We start from the raw sequence: 17,039 nt of genomic DNA, 5'->3' as shown, positions 1-17,039 counted from the left end.
TGTCCCTGGTCTGCTGCCCTGTGTGCTTCTCGCAGCCTGCTGCAGCCCCGCCTCAGCCCAGGAGTCCTGCTGCTGACCAGGCACCACCCCCCACTCCTAGGGCCCACTCTGACTTTCCCCTGAAATCTTTGCAGCCTTGAGCCCATTCTGGGGTCTCCTTCTGCCCCAGAGCCACCCACCTCAGCAGGCTGGGCTGGCTCCCTGGGCAGGCTCCAAGTTTCATCCAGGCCCTGTGTCTCACTCAGCATCTTCCTGTCCATCCCCTGGTGGGAGGACAGTTACTCTGTCCCCATGTTAGCAAGGGACTCTCACTCTGTTGACAAATAAAGCATATCCAGACAAACCATGGGGAAGAACTTGATGTGGCATGTGGGTTGATCCCTCTGAGACCTGACCTTGATCTACGTCCAGGGGCGACAGCACCATCGGGCAGGGCTGGCCAGGCCTTCCCACCCTCTGCCGGGTCTCCTGTAGTATCAAGCCCCCTGCAGCCTCCGGTGCAGGAAATCCTGCCCACCTGGGAGACCCCCATGTGCCTCCCAACACCTCCACCAATAAGGGACAGAGGGGCCACTTGCCTAGGCCCTGGGCCCTGCATGTCCAGGCATTGGAGCTTTGCTAATGACAAAGGAAACCCTATTTAATAAAGCATCTGCCTTGAAGGCATGAAGCCCACTCCAGGTCCAGCTTCGGGCAAGCTGGTGCCAGCCGCTCTCCAGCAACCCTGGGCATGGGGATGGGTGCTTTCCTCATTCGAAGATGCCAGGAGGCTCAGAGCCACATGCAGCGACCATGGGAGCCTGTGTTCATCAGGGTTCTCCAGAGAAATGACCAATAGGATGTGTGTGTATATATAGAGAGAGATGTATTTTGAGAAACTGGCTCATGTGGTTGTGGAGGCTGGCAAGTCCAAAATCTAGGGTAGGCTGCCCAGCGAAGAGTTGATGTTGCAGCTCGAGTCTGAAGATGGTCTGGAGGCAGAATTCCTTCCTCCTAGGGGGACCTCAGTCTTTTCTCTTAAGGCCTTCAACTGATTGGCTGGGGCCCACCCACATTAGGGAGGGCAATCTGCCCTACTCAGAGTCCACTGATTTAATGTTAACCTCATCTAAGAAAAACCTTCGAAGCAACATCCAGACATGTTTGACCCAACATCTGGGCACCATGGCCTGACCAAGCTGACACACCAAATTAACCATCCAGGAACCAACAGCTGAGGGGGGTGCGATATTTTGAAATGTGGGGGCTCACTGGGTGCTCCCTCAGGAATTCAAGTATTAAGGCAGTCACCCTCTTGGGAGATCCAGGGAGGAGGGATTCACACTGGCCCTGCAGGGACGATGCTGGGCAGGCACACCACCTGAAGGACGCAGGCCTTGCCTGAGCCACAGGTGGTCCCCAGGGAGGAAGGGCCTTGGCTAGGGGACCTCAAATACCCCAGGCCACATTCGAGGGAAATGTGCCTGGTGATGTCATGATGCACAGACCCCAGGTCAGAGGAAGCAGGTGTCCTCGCGGGTTCCCACCTCCATGGTGGCTGGCTGACCACTGGCTGGCCATCCCCGTGGATGCCAACACGGCAGCCTCCTGAGGGTGGGGTGGGGCACGTCCTGCCCTCCTCCCTGGTCCTGGAGGCGTTGCCCCTGTGTTCACTGGTCTCTGGGACCAGCCACCCGCACTGGCCCAGCCTCTCCCTGTCCTACCCCTCCCCTCCTCTGCCCTGTCCCACGCGGCTCTCCATCTTCTAACCCGCCCTCTCCTTCCCCCAGGGACACCCAGGCACCCTCCCTCTCCTGGCTCTCCCGCAGACCCCTCCTCCCAGTCCTGCCTCCGCTCTCTGCAGTGATCCTCTCTCTGCACACAGCCAGGGTGAGCTTTCCAGAGATCCTGCCTCACGACAGACCCTTTCACGGCATCAAGCCGTACACGGTGACCAGCCCACCTGCCTGCCCATCGCCCACCAATCCCCTCGTCTCCCAGCTGCCCACTCCCCATCACTTTCTAGAGTTTCTTACTCCTGAAGATGTTTTAAAGCTGACTTTCCTCTCTCTAAGTATCTGTGGATATTCGTTTCATCATCTGCGGGCGGTAACTGCCATATTTGACGTCTCTGCAGGTCCGTTTCGGTTTTCTGCCGTGTCAGCCAGTTCCTGCTCATGTGTCTTCTTTCCTGGTGTGCTTGGTTATCTTTGGCTGAGTAATGGTCCTTATCCTTGGGAAAGGATCTATGAGCATCTGAGGCTACCCGGGAGGGAGTGGGGGGGCACGGCAGGGAGTGCTGTCCTGCCCCCCGTGCCCAGCCTGGTCTGCAGGCCCCGTGAGCCCACCCACCCTGCCTCGAGACCACCTGACCTTGCGTGTTCCGGGCTCGCCCCCACCGTGTGGCCTGGCTTGTTGGCAGGTCCACGTACCACGTGGGAGCGGGGAGGGCGCTTTTGCACGCCCGCAGTCCCTGGCGGTGGCGGCTGCTCTTCCCGTGGGTCCCCCCCTGCCTGGGACCAGCCCCGCCCTGCCAGACGGCCACATGTCCCCACTGCCTGGGATGCTGGGATGAAACGAGCACGCCACATGCAGGGGCTCAGCCCTCCCTTCTGTCAGCCCTGGTCTCGCACTTTTCACGGACTTGGGGGTGTTGGGAGCCATGCTGACACAGGTTCCCCCATTTGCAGACCCCATCCTTCCGCTCAGTGGGAAGAAGGGAGGAAGCTCTGAGTGTGGGTGCAAATAGCCGTTACCTACACATTGTCTCTTTCCGTCCTTTCACTGCATGACTGCTGCGGGGGCGGCGCGTGATTGAATTGTGACCGTGCTGCCATCTTTTGGGTTTTTATTTTAGGAACCATTCTGAGAGACTTTTTTTCATCTAATGAGAAATATTAGATGACATTTACTTTGACCACTTGGCTCTGGATTCTGCCATGTTGGTGAAGTTCTCTGCGTTGTAAGTTTTCTTCTTGTTTCTGCTGCTTTTAGTCTTTAAAATATCTACCATGAAATTTTGAAATATATGTATTCTGTTTTTAGTTATACTAATGAATATCTGTTTTCCTTTATATTTATGTTTTAATCATTAAAGTCAAGAATGAAACAATACAATGTGAGAAACGTCTATCAAAGACAGAATTGATTTTCCTTCCTCCATATCCATCCACACCTCCACCCCCCACCCTCCCACTCATCAGTCTTTCTGGCACAGTCAGGCCCTGCATCACAACGTTTCACTCAATGGTGGATCACATATATGACAGTGGTCCCATAAGACCAGTACCATCGAGCTCAGGTGTGTAGGAGGCTGTACCATCCAGGTTTGTGTAAGTCACTCTATGATGTTCGCACCATGACGACATCGCCTAATGACGCATTTCTCAGAACACGTCCCTATTGTTGTGACACACGACTGTATAATCCAAAGCAGCACTCTCCAACAGAAACAGCGCAAGCCACGTATGTAACTGTAACTATTATAGTAGCCACATTTGAAAATGGAAAAGAACAGGTGAAATTAATTTAATAACATTTTATTTAACCCAATATATCCAAAATGCTATCATTTCAACATGCGGTACTGGCTACTTTTCAAGTGCTCAGTTGTCACAAGTGGCTAGTGCTCTCACATTGACAGCACGGGATAAAGCATCAGGGCCTCACCGCTGTTGTGACAGAGGACCTATTCCACCACACGTCGGTTATAATAAGTCGGAGATTTGCATTTGCACTTAGAACCCATGGCGCAGGATATTTAGACTTCCGCCCGTGTCTCCCTTCCTTTGCACCCACACCAGCCCAACCTCTGTGTCCTTGAACTTGGTCACTTGTCATATTTCTTTCAGTATTTTTTTCAGAAGGGAAACATGAGTGGAATACTTTCCAAGCTCTTGCTTATGTGAAAATACATTGCTATCTTTACTTGAGGACGATGTAATAATTTGAAAAAGAAAAGCTCACCCTTAGTGCCTGGCGTTCCCCTAGAAGCTCTGTGTCTTTCTCTGTTTGCTGGAGGAGGGGTCCAGGGTCAGTCCGGCGTTGGTGCATTTCCAGAGAGCACGCCATTTCTTCCTGCGTGGCGATGGGACTGTTCTTAATTCTTTTCATTTAAAAAGTTGCCCGGATATGTCTAGGGTGGGCTCTAGAGACCTGATTCTCTTGAAATTTGTGAACTCTTTCCACTCCAGATGCACACATCTTTGTCCATTCAACTCAGAGTGGTTCACGCTGAGTTGTCATATTTGGTGTCAGCTAAACACACCGTCTGTTTACTATATTTTCTCTCATTGAGTTTGTGGGTGTCATCTTTTACTTCTGTGTTTTGGAGGAACTAGCAATGTTCGTCCTTAATACCATTGAACTGATTCTCCATGGTGTTAATTTTGCTCCTTCCTGCCTCTGTTGTGAATTTTTAATCCAGCTGCTTGATGTAAATTTCCTTGGCACTTGCCGTCTTTCATCTCCACCACTGTATTTGGAATGGGGACGTCCTGGTTAAGAGCGCAGATCCTGTATACACATGGCTGCCCTCCAGTCCCAGTGCTGCCACTTTAGGTTGTGTGACCTTGAGGAGGTTGCTTAACGTCTCTGCACCCAGGCTCCCTCATCTGTGCACAGGAACTTCCTCACTGAGTTGATGTGAACATAGGTGAGTTAACAGATGTGAAATGCTCAGAACACCACCTGGTACAGAGCATGCACTCAGAAAACGTCATCTAACATCACTAGCAGTGTCCTCAGAGCTATTTGAGGATCATTTCTAAGAAATTGAAGTTTTCACCAGGGGCAGTCCATTAGGACTTTGCGTCCCGGGTTCACTGGGACCATATTGTCTTGTATTCCATGACGCAAAGCTACTGTTGCCTCAGTTTTCTTCTTGGGCATTGCCCTGGATCCACGTGTCCGTTTCTCACAGGTGGGGTCTTCAGGAGACGGTCTTTCTCTCCCCCTCAGTGAACGAAGTCTTTCTGGGCATCACCCTTGAGTGAGGCAAATTCTGGCCAGAGGAGGTGTTTGTCCGGCCATAGAGGAGGAGTGCACGGGCACGTGCTGGAAGGCCATGTGTGTGTGGGTGAAATCTTGATGGACACTGAGTGACTGAGGACGGTAACGGCCCTGAGTCCCCCATGGCTATGTCATGGCACCTCAATTTTGTCAGATACGACATGCATGCTGTTTGTGCAGTTGCACAATGTATCCACGCCTTATCCGCAGTCCGTTAACGTTCCTCTCGGGCGCCGTATGTTGGGGCTGCGATGGCATTGGGCGTCTCTCCCACCTGCTTTCGCCCCGCACAACGAGTGTGGGGAGGGCTGTGGTGGCTGCCTGTGGTCCCCCACCATGCCCTCCGCAAACGTGGCCTTAGACCCGTCTCTATGACCTAATCCTCTGCACCAGTTGTATTTTATAACACGTGCAAGTGTCATTTTACACCTAAATTTTAAAATACCTCAAAGTAGTAAAATAATTGAAAGCACTCCAAACACAGGAGAGACGGAACCAGAATTAACCACTTTGGAGAAGTGCTCCCCTCTAAACCCCAACTCAGCAAAAACTCGCCTCACATATTTTCCATAAGTTTTCTGGACCAAACAAAGGAGATGTGGGAAAACACATCCTGCAACATACACACAGGTTTAATGAGTGAGAACTATTGTGGAAAATGACCCAGCACTAATGAGGGCCTCTGGCAGCTGGCTCTCAGCATCAACAAGGAAGGGAGGGCATCCTGGGGACAACACAAGCCAGGGAGGGGTATAAAAGCCCAGAGCCCCGGGCACCGCACACACACTCACTCACACACTCACACTCACACCCTCCTCCAGCCCCACCGCCCCACCATGGCCGCCTCCACCCTGTCCGTCTGCTCCAGCGACCTGAGCTACGGCAGCCGGGTCTGCCAGCCCGGGTCCTGGGACTCCTGCCCAGGCTCCTCCTGGCAGGTGGACGACTGCCCAGAGAGCTGCTGCGAGCCCCCCTGCTGCGCCCCCAGCTGCTGCGCCCCGGCCCCCTGCCTGACCCTCCTCTGCACCCCAGCCAGCTGTGTGTGCAGCCCCTGCCAGTCAGCCTGCACCAGCTCCTGCACGCCCTCCTGCTGCCAGCAGTCTAGCTGCCAGCCCTCCTGCTGCACCTCCTCCCCCTGCCAGCCATCCTGCTGTGTGCCCGTCTCCTGCACACCTGTCTCCTACACACCTGTCTCCTGCACACCCGTCTCCTGCACACCTGTCTGCTGCAAGCCTGTGTGCTGTGTGCCCACCTGCTCCAGGGCCTCCCCCTGCCCAGCCCCCTCATGCTGCCAGCAGTCTAGCTGCCAGCCCTCCTGCTGCACCTCCTCCCCCTGCCAGCCGTCCTGCTGTGTGCCCGTCTCCTGCACACCCATCTGCTCTGGGGCCGCCCCCTGCCCAGCCCCCTCGTGCTGCCAGCCCACCCCCTGCCCCTCATCCTGCTGCAGACCCTCCTCCTGCATGTCCCTCATCTGCCGCCCCGTGTGCAGCCCCGCCTGCTGCGTGCCCGTCTCCTCCTGCTGTGCCCCGCCTCCTGCCAGCCCAGCTGCTGCCGCCCGGCCTCCTGTGTGTCCCTGCTCTGCCACCCAGTGTGCTCCCGCGCAGCCTGCTGTGGCCCCGCCTCTGCCGAGAAGTCCTGCTGCTGACCAGGCACTGCCCCTGGGGCCAGCCGGGCTCCCGGTCCCCCCTGTGACTATGGTCCTCCCAGCCCCTTCTCAGTCCAGTCCTGACCTATTAGGTGGCTGCACTCACCCAGGACGAGGTCTCCCCATGTGTCCACTTGACCTCTGCCTCCCGGGAACCCCCAACCTGGGGGTTCTGCCCCAGTTCCTGCCTCCAGGAGGCACCCCCACCTGCCTCTGGGTCACCTGTCCTCCCCCAGTTTCTCTGCTCGGGTCACTTGTTGACTCCCAGCTGTCAGCACCTCATTGGGCTCCCCAATAAACTCCCTTCATCACCTGATCTGCTTCCTTCATCTGACACTTGGGGTGGGTGGGGAGGGACACGGTTTTGACCAGACATTGATCTCCTCCAGCCACGAATATTTGTAGAAATGAATGACTGAGGAACCCCAAAGGGCAGTGGCCTCCCTCCTCTGGGCAGGGTAGCGGGTGGGACACACGCCCTTGCCCAGGAAAGTCAGTGCCTGCTCAGGCCTGTGCCCACTGCTTCCTCAAGTCTGGTCACCTGCAGACGTGGTCTGGGGGTTCTCAGCTCCCCTGACCATGTCCACCCACTTTCCCATCTGGGCAAACCAGACCCCCAGGGTTACCTGTCAGGAAGCCAGCCTGGGGGCTCCATGCAGCACAGACTCTACAGGGCCCGGGGTCACCCTCATGGTCCATCCACAGGTCTAGACTTTTATCAGAAATGTGACGGAGGGAGAGAAGAGCTGCTTTAACTGAGATGTGGTAAGAGGGACTGGATGACCTTCCCACCTGGGCCACTCCCCAAAATTGACAAAATCATGAAACAATGGTGTTCAGGTACTAGACTTGAGGAACAGAGAACAGGCACAGCAGAGAGAGAGAAACAGCAAAGTGGCTCTCACATCTGGCCCACCTTACCACCTAGAGAATATTTCCAGGCCCCAGTACAGAAAGAGTGAACCCACATGGAGCTCCACGTACCCCTGGGTTTCAGAGATGGCCTTGGGCATTGGGGGAGACCCAGGCAGCTCATGTTTGGCGTCAGAGTGCCAGAGAGAAGAGAGCTGCACTGAGTACTCCCCAGTTCCACAGAGGGTCTCCGTCCAGGGTCAGTTGAATAATCATCAGCAAACACATGTGATACTGAGACTGGCACAAACCAATAAAATTAGATGGACCGATCCCCAGGGATCAAACCAAGACTGAACTAGTGCCTGCCCCACCTGCCAGTTGGAAAATGCGCATAATTCTCAGGACACCAGGTAGACTACTCAGAAGGGTATTGCCTCAGTTGTGGGGTAAAACTAGCCCCAGCATTACCACTGGTCTAGTGCTACCTGAGAAAGCTTACATGTAAGCCTCAAAGAATGAGCCATTTCCAAGGAACTTACTACACCCCAGAACAAAGGTCAAGAATCTTCATAGGAATACAAAATATCCAGCACTCAACAAGGTAAAATTCATAATGTCAGACATCCATTCAGAAATCACCAGGCATGCAAAGAGGCAGGAAAATATAACCCGCAATGAGGATAAAATCAATCCATCAAAACCAAGCCAGAAATGTCACAGACGATAGAATTAGTAAGACTTATGACTATGTTCCATCTGTCCAAGAAGTTAGAGAAAAGATTAACCAAGCATATTAAGGAAAGACATGGAAGACCTAAAAAAGATACAAATAGAACATCTAGAGAGGAAGACTACAATGTCTGAGGTGAAAATTACACTAAATGAGATTAGCAGCAAAATAGACACTGCAGAAGAAAAGACAAGTGAACTTGAAGGTAGAGAAATGGAAATCATCTAAATGAAACACAGAGAAGAAAAAGAAACAGACAGAGCATTAGTGAGCTGTAAGACAATTTCAAGTGACCGAATGCATGTGTAATTGGAGTCCCCAAAGAAGAAAAGAGAGAATGAACAGAAAAGAGACTGTCAGATTGGACAAAATGGCAAACCCCAGCTATGCTGCCTACAAGAAGTACACTTTAAATATAAAGAAAAAAAGAGGTTAAAATTAAAAATGGAAAAATAAGAGTAAATTAAACTCCAAGCAGGCATAAATTTTGAAATGATAAAGATTAAAGCAAAAATCAATGAAATTGAAAACAGTAAAACAATAGCGATAATCAATGAAACCAAAACTTGTGTTTTGACATGATAAACAAATTTGATAAACTCTAGCTAGATTGAGTAAGAAAAACATAAAGAAGACACAAATTACCAATATCAGGAATGGAAGAGGACGAATTAATACAGACCCCATAGATATTAAAAGGATTAAAAGGGAGTATAACAAACAATTCTCTTCCTAAAAATTGGACAATTAAGATGAAATGGACTCATTCCTTGAAGACACAAACTACCAAAACTCACTCAAGAAAAAACAGACAAACTTAATTTTTCTATATCAATTTAATAGACTTTTTTTTTAGGCAAGTTTTAAGTTCACAGCAAAATTGATTGGCAAGTACACAGAGTTCCCATAATACCCCCACTCTCACACCTGCACAGCCTCTCCCACTATCAACATCTTGAGATGTTGATACATTTGTTACAAAAGTGGTTTATTTGTAACATTGGTTCATTGACACGTCAATATCATCCGAAGTTCATAGTTTACATTAGGGTTCACTCTCAGTGTACGTTCTGTGAGTTTTGATAAATGTATAATGATAAATATGGACTATTATAGATCATACAGAATAGATTCCCTGCCCTAAAAATCCCCTGTGCACCACCTATTCATCCCTCCTTCCCCCCCCCCCCCCCCCCCCCCCCCCCCGGCAACCATTGATCTTTCTACTGTCTCCATAGTTTTCTCTTTTCTAGAATGTCACATAGTTGCAATCAGACATTATGGAGACTTTTCAGATTGGCTTCTTTCACTTAGAAATGTGCATTTAAGGTTCTCCCATGTCTTTTCATGGCTTGAAGGCCTATTTCTTTTTTTTTCTAATTTTTTTATTGAGGTAAAATACACATAACATGAAATTTACTATCAACCATTTTTAAGTATACAGTTCAGTGGTATTAAGTACATTCATAATGTTGTGCAACCATCACCACCCATCCATATTCAGATCTCTTTTCAACTTTCAAAACTGAAACTCTGTAAACATTAAACAATAACTCCCCATTCTTCCCTTCCCCAGGCCCTGAGAAACACCATTCTACTTTCTGTCTCTAAAGTACCTCATCTAAGTGGAATTATATGGTATTTGTCTCTCTGTGACTGGCTTAGTTCAATTACCACAGTATCCTCATGGTTCATCCATGTTGATGTCAGACTTGCTTCCTTTTTAAGGCTGAATAATATTCCAATGTATGTATATACCACATTTTTCTTATCCATTCATCCATGGATGGACACTTAGGTTTATTACACGTTTTAGCTATCGTTAGTAACACTGCTATGAATGTGGGTTTACAAATATCTATTCGAGACCCTGCTTTCAATTCTTTTGAGCATATACCCAGTAGAATTACTGGATTATATGGTAATTCTACTCTTAATTTTTTGAGGAGCCATAATACTGATTTCCACAGTAGTCATACCATTTACTGTTCCCACCAAGAGTGCACAAGTGTTCCAATTTCTCCACATTCTCACCAACACTTGTCATTTTCTGTTTGTTTTTTATATATAGTAGTCATCCTAATAGATGTAAGGTGGTATCTTATTGTAGTTTTGATATGCATTTCTCTAATGATTAGTGATGTTGAGCATCTTTTCATGTGTTTATTGGCTATTTGTATGTCTTCGTTGGAAAAATGTCTATTCAAGTCCTTTGCCCATTTTTGAAGCAGTTTTTTTTTTTTTTTTTTTTTTTTTGCGAGGAAGATCTGCCCTGAGCTAACATCTGCCAATCCTCCTCTTTTTGCTGAGGAAGACTGGCCCTGGGCTAACATCCGTGCCCATCTTCCTCCACTTTATGTGGGACACCACCACAGCATGGCCTGACAAGCGGTGCGTCGGTGCGTGCCCGGGATCCGAACCGGCGAACCCCGGGCCGCCGCAGCCGAGCGCGCGCATTTAACTGCTTGCGCCACCGGGCTGGCCCCGAAGCAGTTTCTTTTTGTTATTGAGTTTTAGGAGTTCTCTCTGTATTCTGGATATTAATCCCTTATCAGACACATGATTTTCAAATGTTTTCTCCTATTTCTTTGGGTTATCTTTTTTTTCTGTTGATATTGTCTTTTCATGCAAAAATATTTAAAATTTCCATGAAGTTCAATTTGTGTATTTTTCTTATGTTGTCTGTGCCTTTGGTGTCATATCCAGGAAATCATTGCCAAATCCAATGCATGGAGGTTTTGTCCTATGTTTTCTACTAAGACTTTTATAGTTTTAGGTCTTACATTTAGGTCACGGATCCACTTTGAGTTAATTTTTGTATACAGTGTTAGGTAAGGGTCCAACTTCATTCTTTTGTATGTGGAGATCCAGTTTTCCCAGCACCATTTGTTGAAAAGACTATCTTTTCTCCATTGAATGGACTTGGTGCCCTTGTCAAAAATGATTTGACCTAATGTGTGAGGGTTTATTTCTGGACTCCCTATTCTATTCCATTGGTCCATATGTCTGTCTTTATGCCAGTACCCCCCTGTTTTGATTACTGTAGCTTTGTAGTAAGTTCTGAAATCAGGAATTGTGAGCCCTCCAGCTTTGTTCTTTTTCAGGATCATTTTGGCTATTCAGGGTCCTTTAAGATTCCATATGAATTTTAGGATGGGTTTTCATATTTCTGCAAAAAATGTCATTGAGATTTTGATAGTGATTGCATTCAATCTATAGATCACTTTTGATAGTATTGACATCTTAATGATATTAAGTCTTCCAATCTATGAACATGGGATGTCTTTCCATTTATTCATCTCTTCTTTAATTTCTTTCAGCAATGTTTTATAGTCTTCATTGTATAGGTCTTTCACCTCCTTGGTTAACTTAATTCCTAACTATTTTATTCTCTTTGATGCTATTGTAAATGAAATTGTTTTTGTAATTTCTTTTTTGGGTTGTTCACTGTTAGCATGCAGAAATACATCTGATTTTTTATGTGCGTTGACTTTGTATCCTGCTATTTTGCTGAATTCATTTATTAGTTCTAACAGGTATTTTTTGTTGAATCTTTAGGATTTTCTACATATAATATCATAGCATCTGCGAACAGAGATGATTTTCCTTCTTCATTTCCAATTTAGATGCCTTTTATTTCTTTTATTGCCTAACTGCAATCCTAGACCTTCCAGTACTGGGGTGAATAGAAGTGACAAAAGTGGGCTTCCTTGCCTTGTTCCTGATCTTAGAGGAAAAGCTTTCAGTCTTTCAACATTGAACATGATGTTTGCTGTGGGTTTTTCATATATATTTTTTATTCTGTTGAGGTAGTTTCCCTCTATTTCTAGTTTCTTGGGTGTTTTTATCATGAAAGGGTGTTGAATTTTGTCAAATGCTTTTTCCGCATCAATTGAAATGATTATGTATTTTTTTCCTCCATTCTGTTAATGTGAAGCATTACATTGATTGATTTTCATATGTAGAACTATCCTTGCATTCCAGGAATAGATCTCTCTTGGTCATAGTATATAATCCTTTTAATATACTGCTTAATTCAGTTTGCTAGTATTTTGCTGGGGATTTTTTGCATCAATGTTCATAAGGGATATTTGTCCTCAGTTTTCTTTTCTTGTAGTGTCTTCATCTGGCTTTGGTCTCAGGGTAATGCTGGCCTCGCAGAATCAGTTAGGGAGTGTTACTTCCTCTTTAATTTTTAAAAAAGCTTACAGTGAATGAGGAATAAATTAAAAAATCCTAAATCTGGTAAAAGACATTTATGAAAAACTTACAGCCAACACCATACTCAATTGTAAAAGACTGAATGCTTTTCCCCTAAGACCGGGAACAAGACACAGATGTCCTCTGAATCAGATCGTACTGAAGGTCCACCCAGTGCAAGAAGGCAGGCAAAGGAAATAAAAGGCATACATATTGGAAATGAAGCAATAAAATTGTGTCTATTCACAGAAGACATGATCGTCCATATAGAAAACCCTCAAGAATCTATTAAAAAAAAAAACTCCCAGAAATATAAGAGAATTCAGTAAGGTTGAAGAATGCAAGCTTAAAATAATAAAAATTAATTATATTTCTATATAATAGCAGTAAACAATTGGAATTCAAAAATTTTGTTTAAAAGTATGATTTGCAACAGAATAAAAAATGAAAACTTAAGTATAAATCTAACAGAAAATGTACATAATGAAAACACTGATGAAAGAAATCACAGAAGACAGAAATAAATGGAGAACAAGACCATGTTCACAGGTTGAAGTATTGTTGTGATGTCAGTTACCTCCAGCTAGATCAAGGCAGTCCCAACCAAAATCCCAGAAAGATTTTTTTGTTGATATTGACAAGTTGATTCTGTAATTATTTGGAAAGGAAAAGATGCTCAAATAGACAAAATAATTTGAAATGAAGAACAAAGTTGGAGGACTCACACTATCTGACTTCAAGATTTTCTATAAAGCTGTAGTAATCAAGACAACACAATGTTGACAAAAGGAGAGGTATGCAGATCAACAGAACAGAATAGAGAGATAGACTCACATAGATAGACTCATCTGATTTTGGACAAAAGTGCAAAGGCAAGTTAATGAAACAGAAGCATATTTGGAAGAATTGGATGTCTATCTACAAAAAAACATGAACTTTGGCCCATACCTTGCACTTAATGTAAAAATTTAATCAAAACTGATCATAGACCTAAATGTAAAAGTTTTAAACTTTTAGAAGAAAATCTTTGTGACCTTGTATTAGGCAGAGAGTTCTTGGATTCAACACCAAGAGCGTGATCTAAGAAAGAAAAAAAGTGATAACCTGGACTTTATCAACATTAAACTCTTTTGCTCTTCAAAAGACACTGTCAAGAGAATGAAAAGACAGATGAACCACAGAGTAGTAGAAAATATTTGCAAATCACACATCTGACCAAATTGCTTACATCCAAAATACATAAAGAACTCTCAAAATTCAATATTAAGAAAACCTAACGAAGGAAGGGGCCTAAAGATTTGAAGAAATACTGCCAAGTGTCAGCAAGGACGTGGAGGAATTGGAACTCTCCTGCAGTGTCGGTGGAAATGTAAAAGAGTACAACCACTTTGGAAGACAGTTTGACAAATAAGCACATTAAAAAATTTCAGCACATCACTAGTCATCAGGGCAATGCAAATTAAAGTACAATAAGATATCACTGCACACTTATTAGAACGGCTAAAATATAAAAAAATTCTCACAATATTAAGAGGCACAGCCACTTTGGAAAGTAGTTTGGCAGTTTCTTGTAAAGTTAAACATACACCTACCACGTGACCCAGCAATTCCACCCCTAGGTGTTTTACCCTAGGGAAATGAAAGTCGTTATCATGCAAAAATCTGCACACAATGTTATAGCAGCTTTGTTCTTAATCATCAAAAACAGGAAATGATGAAAATGTCCTTCAGTCGTTGACTGAATAAACAAACTGTGGTGCATCCATTCAGTGGAGCACTACTCGGCAAGAAAAGGGAATGAACTATTGATGTACACGACCACACAGATGAATCTCAAGTGCATTTCGCTAAATGAAAGAAGTCAGACCCAGAAGGCTACGTACTATATGATGGATTTATATGACATTCTAGAAGAGACACAACATAGTGACTCAGAATCAGTGGTTGCCAGCAGTTTGGGATGAGGGAGGAGTTGACTACAGTGGAGCAACACAAGGGAAATTTAGAGGGGGAGGAATTCTGCGTGGTGCTGGGGTGGTACGTACACACAGAACTCAGAGCTACACAGCACAAGGAGTGAATTAAATGAAGACGAAGGAGGAGGATTCACAGTTCCTTGGTTCTGTGAGGTCAAGCAGATGCATTTCTTTTCCCCGAAGAAGCTAACACCCTTAACCTGCTTTGTGCTAGTTTTTTGGGGTTTTTTTTTTTCTTTATTATTTTTTGTATTCCACTTCCTTTGGGTTTGTGTTTTGTTTGGCTGGACCATGTACTCTTGAGATGCTTTCATGGATAGTGTATGAGTGGCACTTTTTCAGAATAGCTGTATTATCGGAAATACTTCAATATCCGTACACCAGATGACCTAGTGCAGTTATATAATCCAAGTCGTTTTCCCTCAGACTTTGAAGATTTGGTTCCGTCGTCTTCAGGCATCTTGATTTGCTGAGTTGAAGTAAGATGCTGATCTCTCTGGAAGCTTTCAGGATGTATCTTCCTGTTTGGAGTCAGACACTTCACCAGTGCGTGTAGACACGCACCATTTTCCATTCATTTTGTCCCATATTGGGTCAAATTCCATCTGAAGTCCCATCTTTCCCTTCTGCTCCGGAAAATGTTCTGTTTCTCCCTTTTACTGCTCTCTCTTTCTGGAAATCCTATTTGGTGAACGTTGGACCTTCTAGAAGTATCATCTGCTTCTCTGAAGTCTCCTTCCTGTATTCCATCTCTTACTGTGTTTGATACACTTCTTTGTCTATCTTCCCACTTCCTCTTGGGCTGGTCTGTCCTTGTGCCCAGCCCTTCTGTTTGGGGGGCTGTCCTACCCTGATGATCTGCACTGTCTTGCTTCCAGCTCCACGTTCTCAGCCACTGAGACTCTGGGACTCACTCCTCCTCACCTGCAGCGTGACAGAGAACACCTGGAGGGCGAGCGAGCGAGCGAGTGAGCAGGGCAGACACCCGCTGGCAGGGCTCCAGACTCTAGATTTTTCCTGTGGTGTTTGCTTGGAGAACCAAACACAGGTCAGGGGGTCAACCATGTCCTCAACAATGACAGGCATTTTACAAGCAGCAAACACTTTTATGTAAATAAACCAGAGTAATAAGGGCTCCCAGGACTCAGCTCAAACACCAACAAGGAAGGAGAAGGCTCACTGAGCCTCCTGATGGGGCAACACACACCCTGGAGGGGTATAAAAGCCTACAACCCCGGGCACTGCACACACTCACACACTCACACACTCACACTCACACCCTCCTCCAGCCCCACAGCCCCACCATGGCCGCCTCCACCCTGTCCGTCTGCTCCAGCGACCTGAGCTACGGCAGCCGGGTCTGCCAGCCCGGGTCCTGGGACTCCTGCCTTGGGTCCTCCTGGCAGGTGGACGACTGCCCAGAGAGCTGCTGCGAGCTCCCCTGCTGCGCCCCCAGCTGCTGCGCCCCGGCCCCCTGCCTGACCCTCCTCTGCACCCCAGCCAGCTGTGTGTGCAGCCCCTGCCAGTCAGCCTGCACCAGCTCCTGCACACCCTCCTGCTGCCAACAGTCTAGCTGTCAGCCCTCCTGCTGCACCTCCTCCCCCTGCCAGCAGTCCTGCTGTGTGCCCGTCTGCTGCACACCCATCTGCTCCACACCTGTCTCCTGCACACCTGTCTCCTGCACACCCATCTGCTGCAAGCCTGCAAGCTGTGTGCCCGTCTGCTCTGGGGCCTCTCCCTGTTCAGACCCCTCATGCTGCCAGCAGTCTAGCTGCCAGCCCTCTTGCTGCACCTCCTCCCCCTGCCAGCAGGACTGCTGTGTGCCCGTCTCCTGCACACCCGTCTGCTCTGGGGCCGCCCCCTGCCCAGCCCCCTCGTGCTACCAGCACACCCCCTGCCCCTCATCCTGCTGCAGACCCTCCTCCTGCGTGTCCCTCATCTGCCGCCCTGTGTGCAGGCCCGCCTGCTGCGTGCCCGTCTCCTCCTGCTGTGCCCCCGCCTCCTGCCAGCCCAGCTGCTCCCGCCTGGCCTCTTGCGAGTCCCTGCTCTGCCGCCCCGTGTGCTCCCTCGCCGCCTGCTGTGGCCCCGTCTCGGCCCACAAGTCCTGCTGCTGACCAGGCACTGCCCCCAGGTCCAGCCAGGCTCCTCCATGACTGTGGCCCCCTCAGTCCAGTCCTGACCTGTTAGGTGGCTGCCCCCACCCAGGACGGGGCCCCCCTATGTGTCCACTGTCCTGACCTGACCTCTGCCTCCCAGGAACCCCCAACCTCGCTGCTGCCCCAGCTCCTGCCTCCAGGTCACCTGTCCTCTCCCAGTTTCTCTGCTCTGGTCAGACTCTGCTTGTCGACTTCCAACCTGTCAGCACTTTCTCGGACTCCTCAATAAACTCACCTCATCACCTGATCTGCTTCCCTCATCTGACACTCGGGGGGGTGGGGGACACACACAGTTTTGACCAGACATTGGTCTCCTCCAGCCACAAATATCCGTAGTAACGAGTGACTGAGAAATCCCAAAGGGCAGTGGCCTCATCCCTCTGGGCAGGGTCCCTGGGTGGGACTCACGCCCTTGCCCAGGAAGGTCAGAGCCTGCTCAGGCCTGTGCCTGAGACGTGACCAGGCAGCGTGGAGATTCCCTGTTCCGA

General features: G+C 47.8%; 2 protein-coding genes across 2 annotated transcripts in view; both read left to right on the top strand.

Annotated features, from left to right (window-relative positions):
• TSPEAR (thrombospondin type laminin G domain and EAR repeats) overlaps window positions 1-17,039 on the top strand; it is a 176,218-nt gene that overhangs the window by 129,597 nt on the left and 29,582 nt on the right. The window lies entirely within an intron of this gene.
• On the top strand, window positions 5,688-16,509 carry LOC131392936 (keratin-associated protein 10-4-like). The gene is made up of 2 exons (XM_058523254.1): window positions 5,688-6,451; window positions 15,852-16,509. The coding sequence occupies exons 1-2, from the start codon at window positions 5,826-5,828 to the stop codon at window positions 16,507-16,509; spliced, it is 1,284 nt and encodes a 427-aa protein (XP_058379237.1). The 5' UTR covers window positions 5,688-5,825.

Source organism: Diceros bicornis, chromosome 27 (assembly GCF_020826845.1).
Source record: "Diceros bicornis minor isolate mBicDic1 chromosome 27, mDicBic1.mat.cur, whole genome shotgun sequence".
Lineage (NCBI taxonomy): Eukaryota > Metazoa > Chordata > Mammalia > Perissodactyla > Rhinocerotidae > Diceros > Diceros bicornis.
The sequence above is the reverse complement of the archived record's forward strand: the minus strand, read 5'-3'. Positions and strand labels throughout refer to the sequence as shown.